Here is a 14,417-nt window from a genome sequence, read left to right on the forward strand (position 1 = left end):
CATTAATATGAATATAATCAACTCCGAAATAAAAATATGGTTGGAAAAATATTTGTGTCAATTAAAATTGATGCCGCTTGACTGCTCAATATTAGGAATTAACCGGCAGTATATTGAAATTCAAAATTCAAAATTAGTAGTAGTTGTAAAAACTCTCGGGGCGCTATAAAAAATGGTTAAAATATGCCTCTCTGTTGACCAGGAGCTCATAAATGCTCACCAAAGCTCGAAACTCAGTACCTTTTTGGATGAGATGGATCAAAATTTAGTAGCCGTAATTCCTCATCATGAAGTTTCCGGACTTACTAATATGTTTGCTGAAGTTGACAATTTTGAAAGCCTTCATACACAATTGGCGGTATATGAAGACATTTTGACTTATTATCAAAATATTCGCTTTATATCTCCTGATCTGTTTGAATTAGCCGTAGTCATTCTTGGTGTCCCTGATACGCAAGTATCAGTAGAAAGATCATTCTCTTCTTTGAATTTCATTTTGGATGGAAGGGGGTACAACTTAAGTGATGAAACGCTTGAAAAACTATTACTTGTAAAGCTTTACCCTCAACTACATTCGCTATATTTACTTACGTAACTACATTCGTGGGGTAGTTTTCTACCCCAATACATTTTTTATCATATTTTTCAAGACATCGAATTAAAAAAAAAAGTTTGAGTATAAAATAAAACAGCGGATACCTCTTAATTAAAAACACATTCATTATACTCAGTTGAGCAGAGCTCACAGAGTATATTAAGTTTGATTGGATAACGGTTGGTTGTACATATATAAAGGAATCGAGATAGATATAGACTTCCATATATCAAAATAATCAGGATCGAAAAAAAATTTGATTGAGCCATGTCCGTCCGTCCGTCCGTCCGTTAACACGATAACTTGAGTAAATTTTGAGGTAACTTGATGAAATTTGGTACGTAGGTTCCTGAGCACTCATCTCAGATCGCTATTTAAAATGAACGATATCGGACTATAACCACGCCCACTTTTTCGATATCGAAAATTTCGAAAAACCGAAAAAGTGCGATAATTCATTACCAAAGACAGATAAAGCGACGAAACTTGGTAGATTAGTTGAATTTATGACGCAGAATAAAAAATTAGTAAATTTTTGGACAACGGGCGTGGCACCGCCCACTTTTAAAAGAAGGTAATTTAAAATTTTGCAAGCTGTAATTTGTCAGTCGTTGAAGATATCATGATGAAATTTGGCAGGGACGTTACTCCTATTACTATATGTACGCCTAATAAAAACTAGCAAAATCGGAGAAGGACCACGCCCACTTTTAAAAAAAAAATTTTTTTAAAGTAAAATTTTAACAAAAAATTTAATATCTTTACAGTATATAAGTAAATTATGTCAACATTCAACTCCAGTAATGACATGGTGCAACAAAATACAAAAATGAAAGAAAATTTCAAAATGGGCGTGGCTCCGCCCTTTTTCATTTAATTTGTCTAGGATACTTTTAACGCCATAAGTCGAACAAAAATTAACCAATCCTTTTGAAATTTGGTAGGGGCATAGATTTTATGATGTTAACTGTTTTCTGTGAAAACGGGCGAAATCGGTTGATGCCACGCCCAGTTTTTATACACAGTCGTCCGTCTGTCCTTCCGCATGGCCGTTAACACGATAACTTGAGTAAATTTTGAGGTAACTTGATGAAATTTGGTATGTAGGTTTCTGAGCACTCATCTCAGATCACTATTTAAAATGAACAATATCGGACTATAACCACGCCCACTTTTTCGATATCGAAAATTTCGTAAAACCGAAAAAGTGCGATAATTCATTACCAAAGACAGATAAAGCGACGAAACTTGGTAGATTAGTTGAATTTATGACGCAGAATAAAAAATTAGTAAATTTTTGGACAACGGGCGTGGCACCGCCCACTTTTAAAAGAAGGTAATTTAAAATTTTGCAAGCTGTAATTTGTCAGTCGTTGAAGATATCATGATGAAATTTGGCAGGGACGTTACTCCTATTACTATATGTACGCCTAATAAAAACTAGCAAAATCGGAGAAGGACCACGCCCAATTTTAAAAAAAAAATTTTTTTAAAGTAAAATTTTAACAAAAAATTTAATATCTTTACAGTATATAAGTAAATTATGTCAACATTCAACTCCAGTAATGACATGGTGCAACAAAATACAAAAATGAAAGAAAATTTCAAAATGGGCGTGGCTCCGCCCTTTTTCATTTAATTTGTCTAGGATACTTTTAACGCCATAAGTCGAACAAAAATTAACCAATCCTTTCCAAATTTGGTAGGGGCATAGATTTTATGATGTTAACTGTTTTCTGTTAAAACGGGCGAAATCGGTTGATGCCACGCCCAGTTTTTATACACAGTCGTCCGTCTGTCCTTCCGCATGGCCGTTAACACGATAACTTGAGCAAAAATCGACATATCTTTAATGAACTTAGTTCACGTACTTACTTGAACTCACTTTATTTTGGTATGAAAAATGAACGAAATCCGACAATGACCACGCCCACTTTTTCGATATCGAAAATTACGAAAAATGAAAAAAATGCCATAATTCTATACCAAATACGAAAAAAGGGATGAAACATGGTGAGGTAATTGGATTGGTTTATTGACACGAAATATAACTTTAGAAAAAACTTTATAAAATGGTTGTGACACCTACCATATTAAGTAGAAGAAAATGAAAAAGTTCCGCAGGGCGAAATAAAAAACCCTTTAAATCTTGGCAGGTATTACATATATAAATAAATTAGCGGTATCCAACAGATGATGTTCTGTGTCACCCTGGTCCACATTTTGGTCGCGATCTGGAAAACGCCTTCACATATACAACTACCACCACTCCCTTTTAAAACTCTCATTAATACCTTTAATTTGATACCCATATTGTACAAGCAAATTCTAGGGTCACCCCTGGTCCACCTTTATGGCGATATCTCGAAACGGCGTCCACCTATGGAACTAAGGATTACTCCCTTTTAAAATACTCATTAACACCTTTCTTTTGATACCCATATTATACAAACAAATTCTAGGGTCACCCCTGGTCCACCTTTATGGCGGTATCTCGAAACGGCGTCCACCTATGAAACTAAGGCCTACTCCCTTTTAAAATACTCATTAACACCTTTCATTTGATACCCATATCGTACAAACGCATTCTAGAGTCAACCCTGATCCACCTTTATGGCTATATCCCTAAATGGCGTCCACCTATAGAACTATGGCCCACTCCCTCATAAAATACTCTTTAACACCTTTCATTTGATACCCATATCGTACAAACGCATTCTAGAGTCACCCCTGGTCCACCTTTATGGCGATATCTCGAAAAGGCTACCACCTATACAACAACCACCACTCCCTTTTAAAACCCTCATTAATACCTTTACTTTGATACCCATATCGTACAAACACATTCTAGAGTCACCCCTGGTCCACCTTTATGGCGATATTTCGAAACGGCGTCCACCTATAGAACTAAGGCCCACTCCCTTTTAAAATACTCATTAACACCATTCGTTTGATGCCCATATTGTACAAACAAATTCTAGGGTCACCCCTGGTCCACCTTTGTGGCGATGTCTCGAAACGGCGTCCACCTATGGAACTAAGGATTACTCCCTTTTAAAATACTCATTAACACCTTTCTTTTGATACCCATATTGTACAAACAAATTTTAGGGTCACCCCTGGTCCACCTTTATGGCGATATCTCGAAACTGCGTCCACCTATGGAACTAAGGATAAATCCCTTTTAAAATACTCATTAACACCTTTCATTTGATACCCATATCGTACAAACGCATTCTAGAGTCACCCCTGGTCCACCTTTATGGCGATATCTCGAAAAGGCGACCACCTATACAACTACCACCTCTCCCTTTTAAAACCCTCATTAATACCTTTAATTTGATACCCATATCGTACAAACAAATTCTAGGGTCACACCTGGTCCACCTTTATGGCGATATCTCGAAACGGTGTCCACCTCTGGAACTAAGCATCACTCTCTTTTAAAATACTCATTAACACCTTTCTTTTGATACCCATATTGTACAAATTCTAGGGTCACCCCTGGTCCACCTTTATGGCGATATCTCGAAACGGCGTCCACCTATGGAACTAAGGATTACTCCCTTTTAAAATACTCATTAACATCTTTCGCTTGATACCCATATTGTACAAACGCATTCTAGGGTCACACCTGGCCCACCTTTATGGCGATATCTCGAAACGGCGTCCACCTGTGGAACTAAGCATCACTCCCTTTTAAAATACTCATTAACACCTTTCTTTTGATACCAATATTGTACAAACAAATTCTAGGGTCACACCTGGTCCACCTTTGTGGCGATATCTCGAAACGACGTCTACCTGTGGAACTAAGGATTACTCCCTTTTAAAATACTCATTAACACCTTTCATTTGATACTCATATCGTACAAACGCATTCCAGAGTCACCCCTGGTCCACCTTTATGGCGATATCTCGAAAAGGCGACCACCTATACAACTACCACCACTCCCTTTAAAAACCCTCCTTAATACCTTTAATTTGATACCCATATCGTACAAACAAATTCTAGGGTCACACCTGGTCCACCTTTATGGCGATATCTCGAAACGGCGTCCACCTGTGGAACTAAGCATCACTCGCTTTTAAAATACTCATTAACACCTTTCTTTTGATACCCATATTGTACAAACAAATTCTAGGGTCACCCCTGGTCCACCTTTATGGCGATATCTCGAAACGGCGTCCACCTATGGAACTAAGGATTACTCCCTTTTAAAATACTCGTTAACACCTTTCTTTTGATACCCATATTGTACAAACAAATTCTAGGGTCACCCCTGGTCCACCTTTATGGCGGTATCTCGAAACGGCGTCCACCTATGGAACTAAGGATTACTCCCTTTTAAAATACTCATTAACACCTTTCATTTGATACCCATATCGTACAAACGCATTCTAGAGTCAACCTGATCCACCTTTATGGCTATATCTCAAAAAGGCGACCACTTATACAACTACCACCACTCTCTTTAAAACCCACATTAATACCTTTAATTTGATACCCATATCGTACAAACAAATTCTAGGGTCACACCTGGTCCACCTTTATGGCGATATCTCGAAACGGCGTCCACCTGTGGAACTAAGCATCACTCCCTTTTAAAATACTCATTAACACCTTTCTTTTGATACCCATATTGTACAAACAAATTCTAGGGTCACCCCTGGTCCACCTTTATGGCGATATCTCGAAACGGCGTCCACCTATGGAACTAAGGGTTACTCATATACACCTTTCATTTGGTACCCATATCGTACAAACGCATTCTAGAGTCAACCTGATCCACCTTTATGGCTATATCCCTAAATGGCGTCCACCTATAGAACTATGGCCCACTCCCTCATAAAATACTCTTTAATGCCTTTCATTTGATACACATGTCATACAAACACATTCCAGGGTTTCCCTCGGTTCATTTTCCTACATGGTTATTTTCCCTTATGTTGTCACCATAGCTCTCAACTGAGTATGTAATGTTCGGTTACACCCGAACTTAACCTTCCTTACTTGTTTTTATTTAAATATGTTGCAATAAAAACAAAAAATTGCGTATCTTCGTACACCTTCAAAAATTTACTCTTAAAAATATAATTCATTACCTTTGTCAAAAAAAATTTTTCAGAAGTGATTCTAAAAACTTTTTGTTGGTAATTGGTATTAAAAAAATATAAATAAAAATAACAGTAAAACAAAAAATCTTTTCCAAATTACATAAAAATTCTGACATGAGGTCTTTTCGCATATTCAGTCTTCAGTGAAATCTTACAAACACAACATAAAAAAGGAACTGATTTCAATTGTCACATTGTGTAAATATTTGTGTATCTTTAGAATGACTTTTACAAATAAAATTATTACACTTTGAACAGATTTTAGTTGTTTTCACGTCTTTTGAACGAGGACATATAAAGCAACGGGCACTTTTTGATCTCTTTGGCTGACTTGGTCCAGCTTCGGTGCCATGGTCAGCCTCGAGAAGTTGAGATAACTCCTCTACTTCAAAAATTTGTGATATTTCTTCTTCGGTCAAAAAACGCTTTATTTTCACTAAATAGTTAAAAAAATAAACGATTATCAAAAGTTAAAAAAAATACGTAACTACATTCGTGGGGTAATTATCTACCCCAGCGTCTACCTACAACATCTATTATTCCACTTAACGAAATAAACTTGCGCACGCCGCGAGAGCATAACAAGAACTGAGAATAAACGGAATTTCAACATATGTATAAGCAACAAGCAAAACTCAGTTGTAAGCAAAAAACTGAAGCATGGGGTAGAAATTAACCCCACGAATGTATAACTCATAAGCTCTTGTTCACTTCATTATGTTCAAAAATAAAATTTTTGTGTTGCTGAAAGACAAAAAAAAGTTTAAAAATCACCAAAATTGTTGATTTAGGGTTTTTTGTGTTATATTTTATAGTTTTTTTCATTGAAATACAAAAAAAAAAATAGTATTTATTAACACTTATTTTCAATCTGCTTATTATACTTGAAACAGTTCAATGTACTTGATAAGTTTTTATATAAAAATATAAAATTATATATTTTTAACATTAAAATTTACACCTGAATTATTAAATCTTACAGTTTATATCACAGTCCTAATTGGTCTAATAAAAGCGTGTTAAATTTTGATGGTATATTAAGAACATTTAGGACCTCCTTTTCTTGCTATCAGTTGTGCTTTTGGAATGCGCCCCATGCTTTGTTCAACTCATTCCAATGAATATGTATATATGTACATACACATGTTCACGTGTTCTTGCAACAACAAAACGTTAAATACATACATACATACATATGAATATACAGATTTTCGAGAAAACATATCGTATGTGTTTGCCAAAAGTGGCTTCACTTCGGATATCAGCATCTTCGGTTGTCAAATCTTTCGCGTTCAACGCTAACGCGGTGTCAGGATGAAAAAGACTCTCAACCAAATTACTGATACGGATCGCTACGTTTAAATATCGATTAATTTATCGAATTCTCGCAAAGTAATATTGCATTGTCATCGGAGTTATACATGTGTGCAAAATTTCAGCTCAATCGGACACCGGGAAATTTATCAAATTTAACTTGCAAGATGAAAGAAAATAAAAGCTTATAAAAATAAATTGACTGTAAAGAAATATAACACTTTTTAAGTTCATTGTAACCTTTAACGATAATTAGGCTTTTTCGTCTGTGACAAAAAAATTCCATATTGTACATAATCATACATTTTTAACATTAAAACTTTACACCTAAATTATTAAATCTTACAGTTTATATCACAGTCCTAATTGTTCTAATAAAAGCGTGTTACATTGTAATAGCAAGAAAAGGAGGTCCTCAATGTTCTTAATTATACCATCAAAATTTAACACGCTTCTTATTAGAACAATTAGGGCTGTGATATGAACTGTAAGATTTAATAATTTAGGTGTAAATGTTTAATGTTAAAAAAATATAATTATGTACAATATGGAATTTTTTTGTCGCAGACGAAAAAGCCTAATTATCGTTAAAGGTTACAATGAACTTAAAAAGTGTTATATTTCTTTACAGTCAATTTATTTTTACTTTTAGGTTAATTTTATTAACCAACAATAAAAGCTTATTTTTAATTTTAAAAAAGTTTTTTTCTCTAATTTTATTTTTTAGTTTTTAGTTCGTTTTATTAACAAGTAATAGAAGCTTATTCTTAGAAAAGCTTTTTTAAATATGATTTTTTTAAATTTTTAGTAGGGTAAAATATTGTTTAAATTAGTTGTGTAATCTTTACTTAGTTATTTGTAACGTTTCTCATCCTATCCCGCTCTTTTAATGCAGCAACATTATAAGGTTTCTTCCGAAGTCAACTTTGAACAGTCAAGTTCTTCTATTCGAGTGTTAACTAACTTAAAATCATATTTTATTGTGACTTTGCCTATGTCGCGTTCAGTTTACAACTACTGATTGCAGATCTCTGCTCTGTTCCATCGCCAAAAATCTGTAAAATAAAATTAAGTGCGCAGAAAAGTATGCAACAAAAAGTATGCAACCATTGGCGATAACAGCCTAACTTCTACGTTTGTTGCATACACAAACAAATCGAAGTTACCTGCGTCTTTGGGACTTAGGATTTTATTCCCTTGTGAATACAAATCTTTACCGATAACTCTGTTATCGATTAATTTGTCGAATTATCGCTAAGTAATATTGCATTTCCATCGGCGGCCACCGTGGTGTGATGGTAGCGTGCTCCGCCTATCACACCGTATGCCCTGGTTTCGCACCCCGGGCAAAGCAACATCAAAATTTTAAAAATAAGGTTTTTCAATTAGAAGAAAATTTTTCTAAGCGGGGTCGCCCCTCGGCAGTGTTTGGCAAGCGCTCCGGGTGTATTTCTGCCATGAAAAGCTCTCAGTGAAAACTCATCTGCTTTGCAGATGCCGTTCGGAGTCGGCATAAAACATGTAGGTCCCGTCCGGCCAATTTGTAGGGAAAATCAAGAGGAGCACGACGCAAATTGGAAGAGAAGCTCGTTAGATCTCTTCGGAGGTTATCGCGCCTTACATTTATCGGAGTTATACATGTGTGCAAAATTTCAGCTCAATCGGACACCGGGAAGTGTATCAAATTTAACTAGCAATATTTGATTACAGACAACAGCCAAGTGAAAGTAAATAAAAGCTTATAAAAAGTCACAATATTTGCGTGTTTTTTAGTTTTTTATAACTATGTTTATGTTATTTGTACCGATTTTTTTTATTTTTGAAGAACAAATTTGTATATCGTTAACTTGATGTTAAAATGTGCTAAGTCACTTTTTACGAATTTTACAGGAGACGAAAAAAAGGAATAATTTTTAAAATAACCTTTTTTTTTTAATTGTGAATGAGGATACCTTAGTTGCAATACTTTTGAGCGTAGAAGTTTTGAAAAAGATAAATAAAAATCATGTATGCTAACCCAGCAACTATTTTATGACTTAGCACAATTTCCGCACTCAAAACAAATTTTTTCTCCTGACTTAGCATTTTTTACTCAATATGCTTCCCCATCACTCCTCCCCTTTAATGATGGAAATATAACACTAAAACTATATATTTCACTGAAAATACTATTTATTTGTCAAACTATTTCTAACGGTTCTGAATTGGACTCTTTTGCCGAATGGTGCGCAGACAATAATGTATTTTCAAATTAAAACAAATGATGTGTTGTGTCTTATTCCATAAAGACAACTGCCAGATTCTTTATCTACAAACTAAATGCTAAATCTCTTAATCGCTGCCAAGAGAGTAAAGACTTGGGTGGAATTTTTAACTCCAAAATCTCTTTTTCTAGTCACATTGACTTCATTGTTTCAAAACTTGTTGCAATGGTTGGGTCCAGTCGACGTAACACCAGTGTCTTTAAGGACCCTATGACGTTGAAGGCACTTTATATATTCTTGTTCAGAAGTGGTCTTGACTATTGCTCAATAATATGTAATCCTTTCTCCAAATCTAACTCCTATAAAATTGAGAAAGTTCAAAAAATGTTTACAACAATTGCTTTACGTATGCTTCACTGGCCAGATGGCCTCCGATCATATACCAGCATGCACAAATTGCTTGGTCTTCAGGCTTTGCATGACAGAAGAACTTTTCTCACTCATGCTTGCCTAAAATGTAATAAACTTCAGCACGAATTACTATGATTTATCTAGTTTGTTCATTCCATATATTCCGCTGCGTGATCTTCGGCATAATAAATTATCTATCGAACTCGTAAAACGAATTATGCTAGGAATGAACCTATAACTAGGACTATACATCTAGCAAATCGATTCAGTAGTGTTATTAATTTTAATAACAGCTCATATAAGTTTAAGCTTGAATTGTTTTCTATTTTTAACTAGTCTGTAAGAAAGCATGTAGTTATCGACATGTAAGAATTGAAGTAGATTATGGTCAGTGCAAAGCATTTATCAAACACCAAAGGCATGTCTCAATGGGGTGAATCCAATTTCAAGGGGTTGTGTTCGCAACCCTCTCAAAGGGGTTGCCAGCCCTATATAGCTTCTCCAACCCAATTGTCAACCTCACCTAACCGTGCCGAATCCTGTTTCATTGACAGCCGAGGCGGGATGGCCTAGAAGGTCTAATGTGGTCATATAAATCGTTCCCGAGATGGTCGGGCTAATACCTTAATAGTGCTTTGTTACCGGATCATACCGGATCTATATCCGGCAAAGGACCAGCAACATCGGTAACACTCCGCAAAACCTTCGTGGAGTGTCTTTATCGTTAATACAAAAACAACTACAACAAAGCATGCACCTTTAGACTGAATGAATTAAATAAATAAATAAAATGGGCGCACAAAGAAATGACTAGTAGTTCAGATTGATATTATTGAAAGGTTGACTTAGCACATTCTTTTTAACAGCTAACGACTTAGCACATTTACAGATCATTGCCCACAGCACGTAAAATGAAAAATTAAAAATTTTTTTTTGTGATCGATGTATTTTGAATTCAGTTTTAAAACTGCATTAAAATAAAATTTTTCAAAAAAAAGTGACTTAGCACATTTTCACATTAAGCTAACGATATGTGTCTGTTCAGGGACAAAAACAAAGGTGCTATAGATATATAGGGATTGAGCAGCTCTGATTATAAAGCAATTAAATTGTTTATGAATAATTATAGATTTGAAGCTGAGAACATCACCGGCAGTATCTTACGCACCCACAGCCAATTCAACTGTGTTTTATTTTGTTTTGGTAATCAATGAGCTGGATGTCAAAAGCATACTGCGCCAAAGGTGGATATGTTGAAATTTTAATTTGCTGATAACAAAATAATTAAAAAAAATTTTTTTAAGTTAAACGGTTTTATTGAAAACAATACTTACATTAAGAAATAATAATACTAAAAGCTAGAAAATAATTAGGTAAGTCCTAGGTACTAGTCATCACACTCCTCATCAATCTAGGGCGTTGATCACACAATTAAATGAAAGCGTTGGGCGCGTGAAATTTCTAAAAATGTGAGGCGTAGCAAAACCTGATTAAGGTCCAGTTGGTCTTACTTATGACTATCAATAGAAATTTAACGCGTCCAACGCTTTTATTTACTTGTCTGATCAACGCCCTAGATTGATGAGGAGTGTGATGACTAGTACCGAGGACCTATCTAATTAGCTCTTATTATTATTATTACTTCATGTAAGTATTGTTTTCAATTAAAGCATTTAACTAAACATTTTTTATTTTTTTTTTCAGGTTTTGAGTCCTTATTTAATTGCCTATTATATCTCATTCTATTTAGTTCATTTAGTGACTCATTATTACAAGAACTCTTTCCTGACAAATTGGTTACAATCTAAGTCCTCAATACATAATCCTTGCAAAGACTTTACTCGACTCTGCGTCACGTATGCTTCTCCCTCCTCGAACACCAAAATATTTTGATGTCACTTCTACCGGACTGTATTTAATATTTCTTCCAAATATGACCCAAATCGGACATCATAGGTCGCTTTCTATTCATGCATGTGTGTTCCAAATATGGACCAAATCGGACCACAAATACGATTTTTTTGAATATCTAGATCCTTGCGCCACCTAGCGGCGATTTTTTCACAGGCCGTTTTCTATTCATGTATGAATTATGTGTTCCAAATATGAGCCAAATAGGGCCACAAATACGATTTTTTTGAATACCTCGATCCTTGCGCCACCTCGCGGCGATTTTTCTTCATAGGTTTCTTTCTAGGCGCGATAACCTCCGAAGAGATCTTAAGCTGAGCTTCTCTTCCAATTTGCGTCGTGCTCTTCTTGCTTTTCCCTACGAATTGGCCGGACGGGACTTACATGTTTTATGCCGACTCCGAACGGCATCTGCAAGGCAGATGAGTTTTCACTGAGAGCTTTTCATGGCAGAAATACACCCGGAGCGCTTGCAAAATCATTGCCGAGGGGCGACCCCGCTTAGAAAAATTTTCTTCTAATTGAAAAACCTTATTTCTAAAATTTTGATGTTGCTTTGCCCGGGGTGGGAACCCAGGGCATATGGTGTGATAGGCGGAGCATGCTACCATCACACCACGGTGGCCGCCATTCTATTCATGTATGTATTATATATTCGAAACATGATCCAAATCGGACCACAAATACGGAGTTTTTTCCTTATTATTGCATTGTCATCGGGTTCTGAACTATATTCCAAGTTTCAAGCTTGTAGCTTATCGGGAAGTCACATAAATTTTAATTACAAAATTCGTTCACAACGGCCGTGCGGGCGGCCTGTCAAGTCAAGCTAAATAAAAACGTTTAATTAAAAAAAGAAGAAATCAGCTGCTCTGCTGACACAGGCTGTTTGACACAGGCATGCTTAACCAACGAACCGATATCATTTCGTTACGATAATTAACGTTAATAAACGAAACAAAGTTTGATTTTGTTTCGTTTTCTACCATATCAAAACGAAATCAAATCGTTTATGTTGATTATTAATTTCAAACTATGCTGGCAAAGCTGATTGATGGCGGAGTCATTAAAGGTGAAAGCATTAGCCAAGCTGATTGCAACTTTTCTCACGAATTTTGACAGTACGAACATTTCTCAGAGTATTTTTGACATTACCACGGCGAATTACACAAACAAATTACATGGAGTTTGTGTGTATGTTCTCTCGCTGTTACCACCTTACGGCTTCACCATGCCTATATATGCCAGCACAATTCAAACATAAAGTATCACGTTTTTGTTAACGTTTTTAACGTTTTTGTTAACGTTTTTAACGTTAACGAAAGCTTTTCGTTTCGGTTAAAAACGAGATACAATTTATCTTGATAATTTCTTTATCGATAATATTTCGAAGTGTTTCAACGGAAACGGTGGAAATTTTATGATAAACGATTAGCTTAACGTTAAGGTACATCCCTGGATTGACAAGTCTCGTGCACAAATTTCAACGTTGCCACATGAATGTGTATACTCAAAGTAGTTTTATAAGTTGTCAACTTAAAACAATAAGCTGTATTTCAATGAGGCTTTTGAGTATATTGGGTAGACGTTTTTTGGTAAGGGAAGACTGTCCTCCCGAGCGAAGGACGGTTAGCAAGCCTAAGTGATGTCTTGTGCGGCTTGGTGTGTACGGAACCAGCGGAACAAACCTAAATATATGGGACCAAATGGATATAAGAAGGATTGGCAGATTTCTAAATATTCAGTTCAAGCTTAGCCTTATTAAATGGTCTGTGATTTTACCTTACAAAAATGAAACGAGTTAAAATAACGTATAGTTTTTACTTACATAAAAATACAAATCAATATTCCTTATCTGTTTTGGTGCACATGTTTGACGATTACTACGACAACAACCAGCTTCATCGGTGCAACGATAAAGGACCGTGCAGTGAGGCATGTAAACTTTTGATGGATCCTGTTGTATGCGCTCAACGCGTCTTTGCGGAATTCTACATGTTGCTTCGCTGAGGATTTGTTTAACATGTTCACCGGCCAAAGCTGAAAAATTTATGATATTTTTTTTAAGTTTTTATTTTTTTATTCAGTCTATGATAACAAGATCTAAAGGGAATGTTAAAGGGGCAATTGGCTTGTTTAAAAGCGCAAGAGGAAAATAATACACGATTCACACATTCATGTTATTATCCGCATTCAACGTAGTTTTTACATTATAAATTATAATATTCAGAAAAAACTTCTCGCATTATCCTATAGTCAAATCTTCAGAGTACAGACATATTCAAATCAAAATTTAAATTTCGGTTGAATAGCAATTTCTTTCAAAAGTTTAACATTCATGGTGTCTGACAAATGTTGAAAAAAATCAAGGCACGTTAAAAAAAAATTAAAGTGCACAATCAGAATGTGCGTCATATTTTCCTCGTCACAAAGATTCCTTTTGTCCGTCAATTGCGAATTTAGTAAAGAAAACACTAAACTTAGAGTCAATGAGTGTATACAGTGTCTTTACTCTTGTGCTTACTTTAGTAAACTTACGACATCTATATATGCTATGTAGTATGCCTTACTAAGTTCCAAAATTTACATTTTGGTATCATCCATATGTAATTTTAGCAGCTCTCTATACAGTTTATCTTCGTCAAAATACAGTCACCTTGCATGTTCGACGTCAGTGTGCCAGATATTCACGGAAATTAACGGCGGAGACCGCCGCTTGAAACGATGGATATCCGTTGTAGCGTCGATCATTCGATGATAACAGCCGAACTATCACAACAAAAGTGAAAGGAAGTGGTTTCGTTGTGGACAACAGTTGGATTGTTCCATATTCACCACTTATTTCCAAAACGTTCAAGACACTT

General features: G+C 35.5%; 1 protein-coding gene across 13 annotated transcripts in view; it reads right to left on the reverse strand.

The window, feature by feature from the left end:
• Positions 1-14,417, reverse strand: part of LOC137240365 (uncharacterized) — a 259,874-nt gene that overhangs the window by 4,297 nt on the left and 241,160 nt on the right. For all 13 annotated transcript variants that reach the window (XM_067766505.1, XM_067766507.1, XM_067766502.1 and 10 more), the window contains exon 4: positions 13,382-13,593. In XM_067766505.1, the coding sequence (XP_067622606.1) occupies positions 13,382-13,593 (212 nt within the window). The remainder of the gene's footprint in view (positions 1-13,381; positions 13,594-14,417) is intronic.

The sequence above is a fragment of the Eurosta solidaginis genome, chromosome 2, assembly GCF_040869045.1.
Source record: "Eurosta solidaginis isolate ZX-2024a chromosome 2, ASM4086904v1, whole genome shotgun sequence".
Classification (NCBI taxonomy): Eukaryota; Metazoa; Arthropoda; class Insecta; order Diptera; family Tephritidae; genus Eurosta; species Eurosta solidaginis.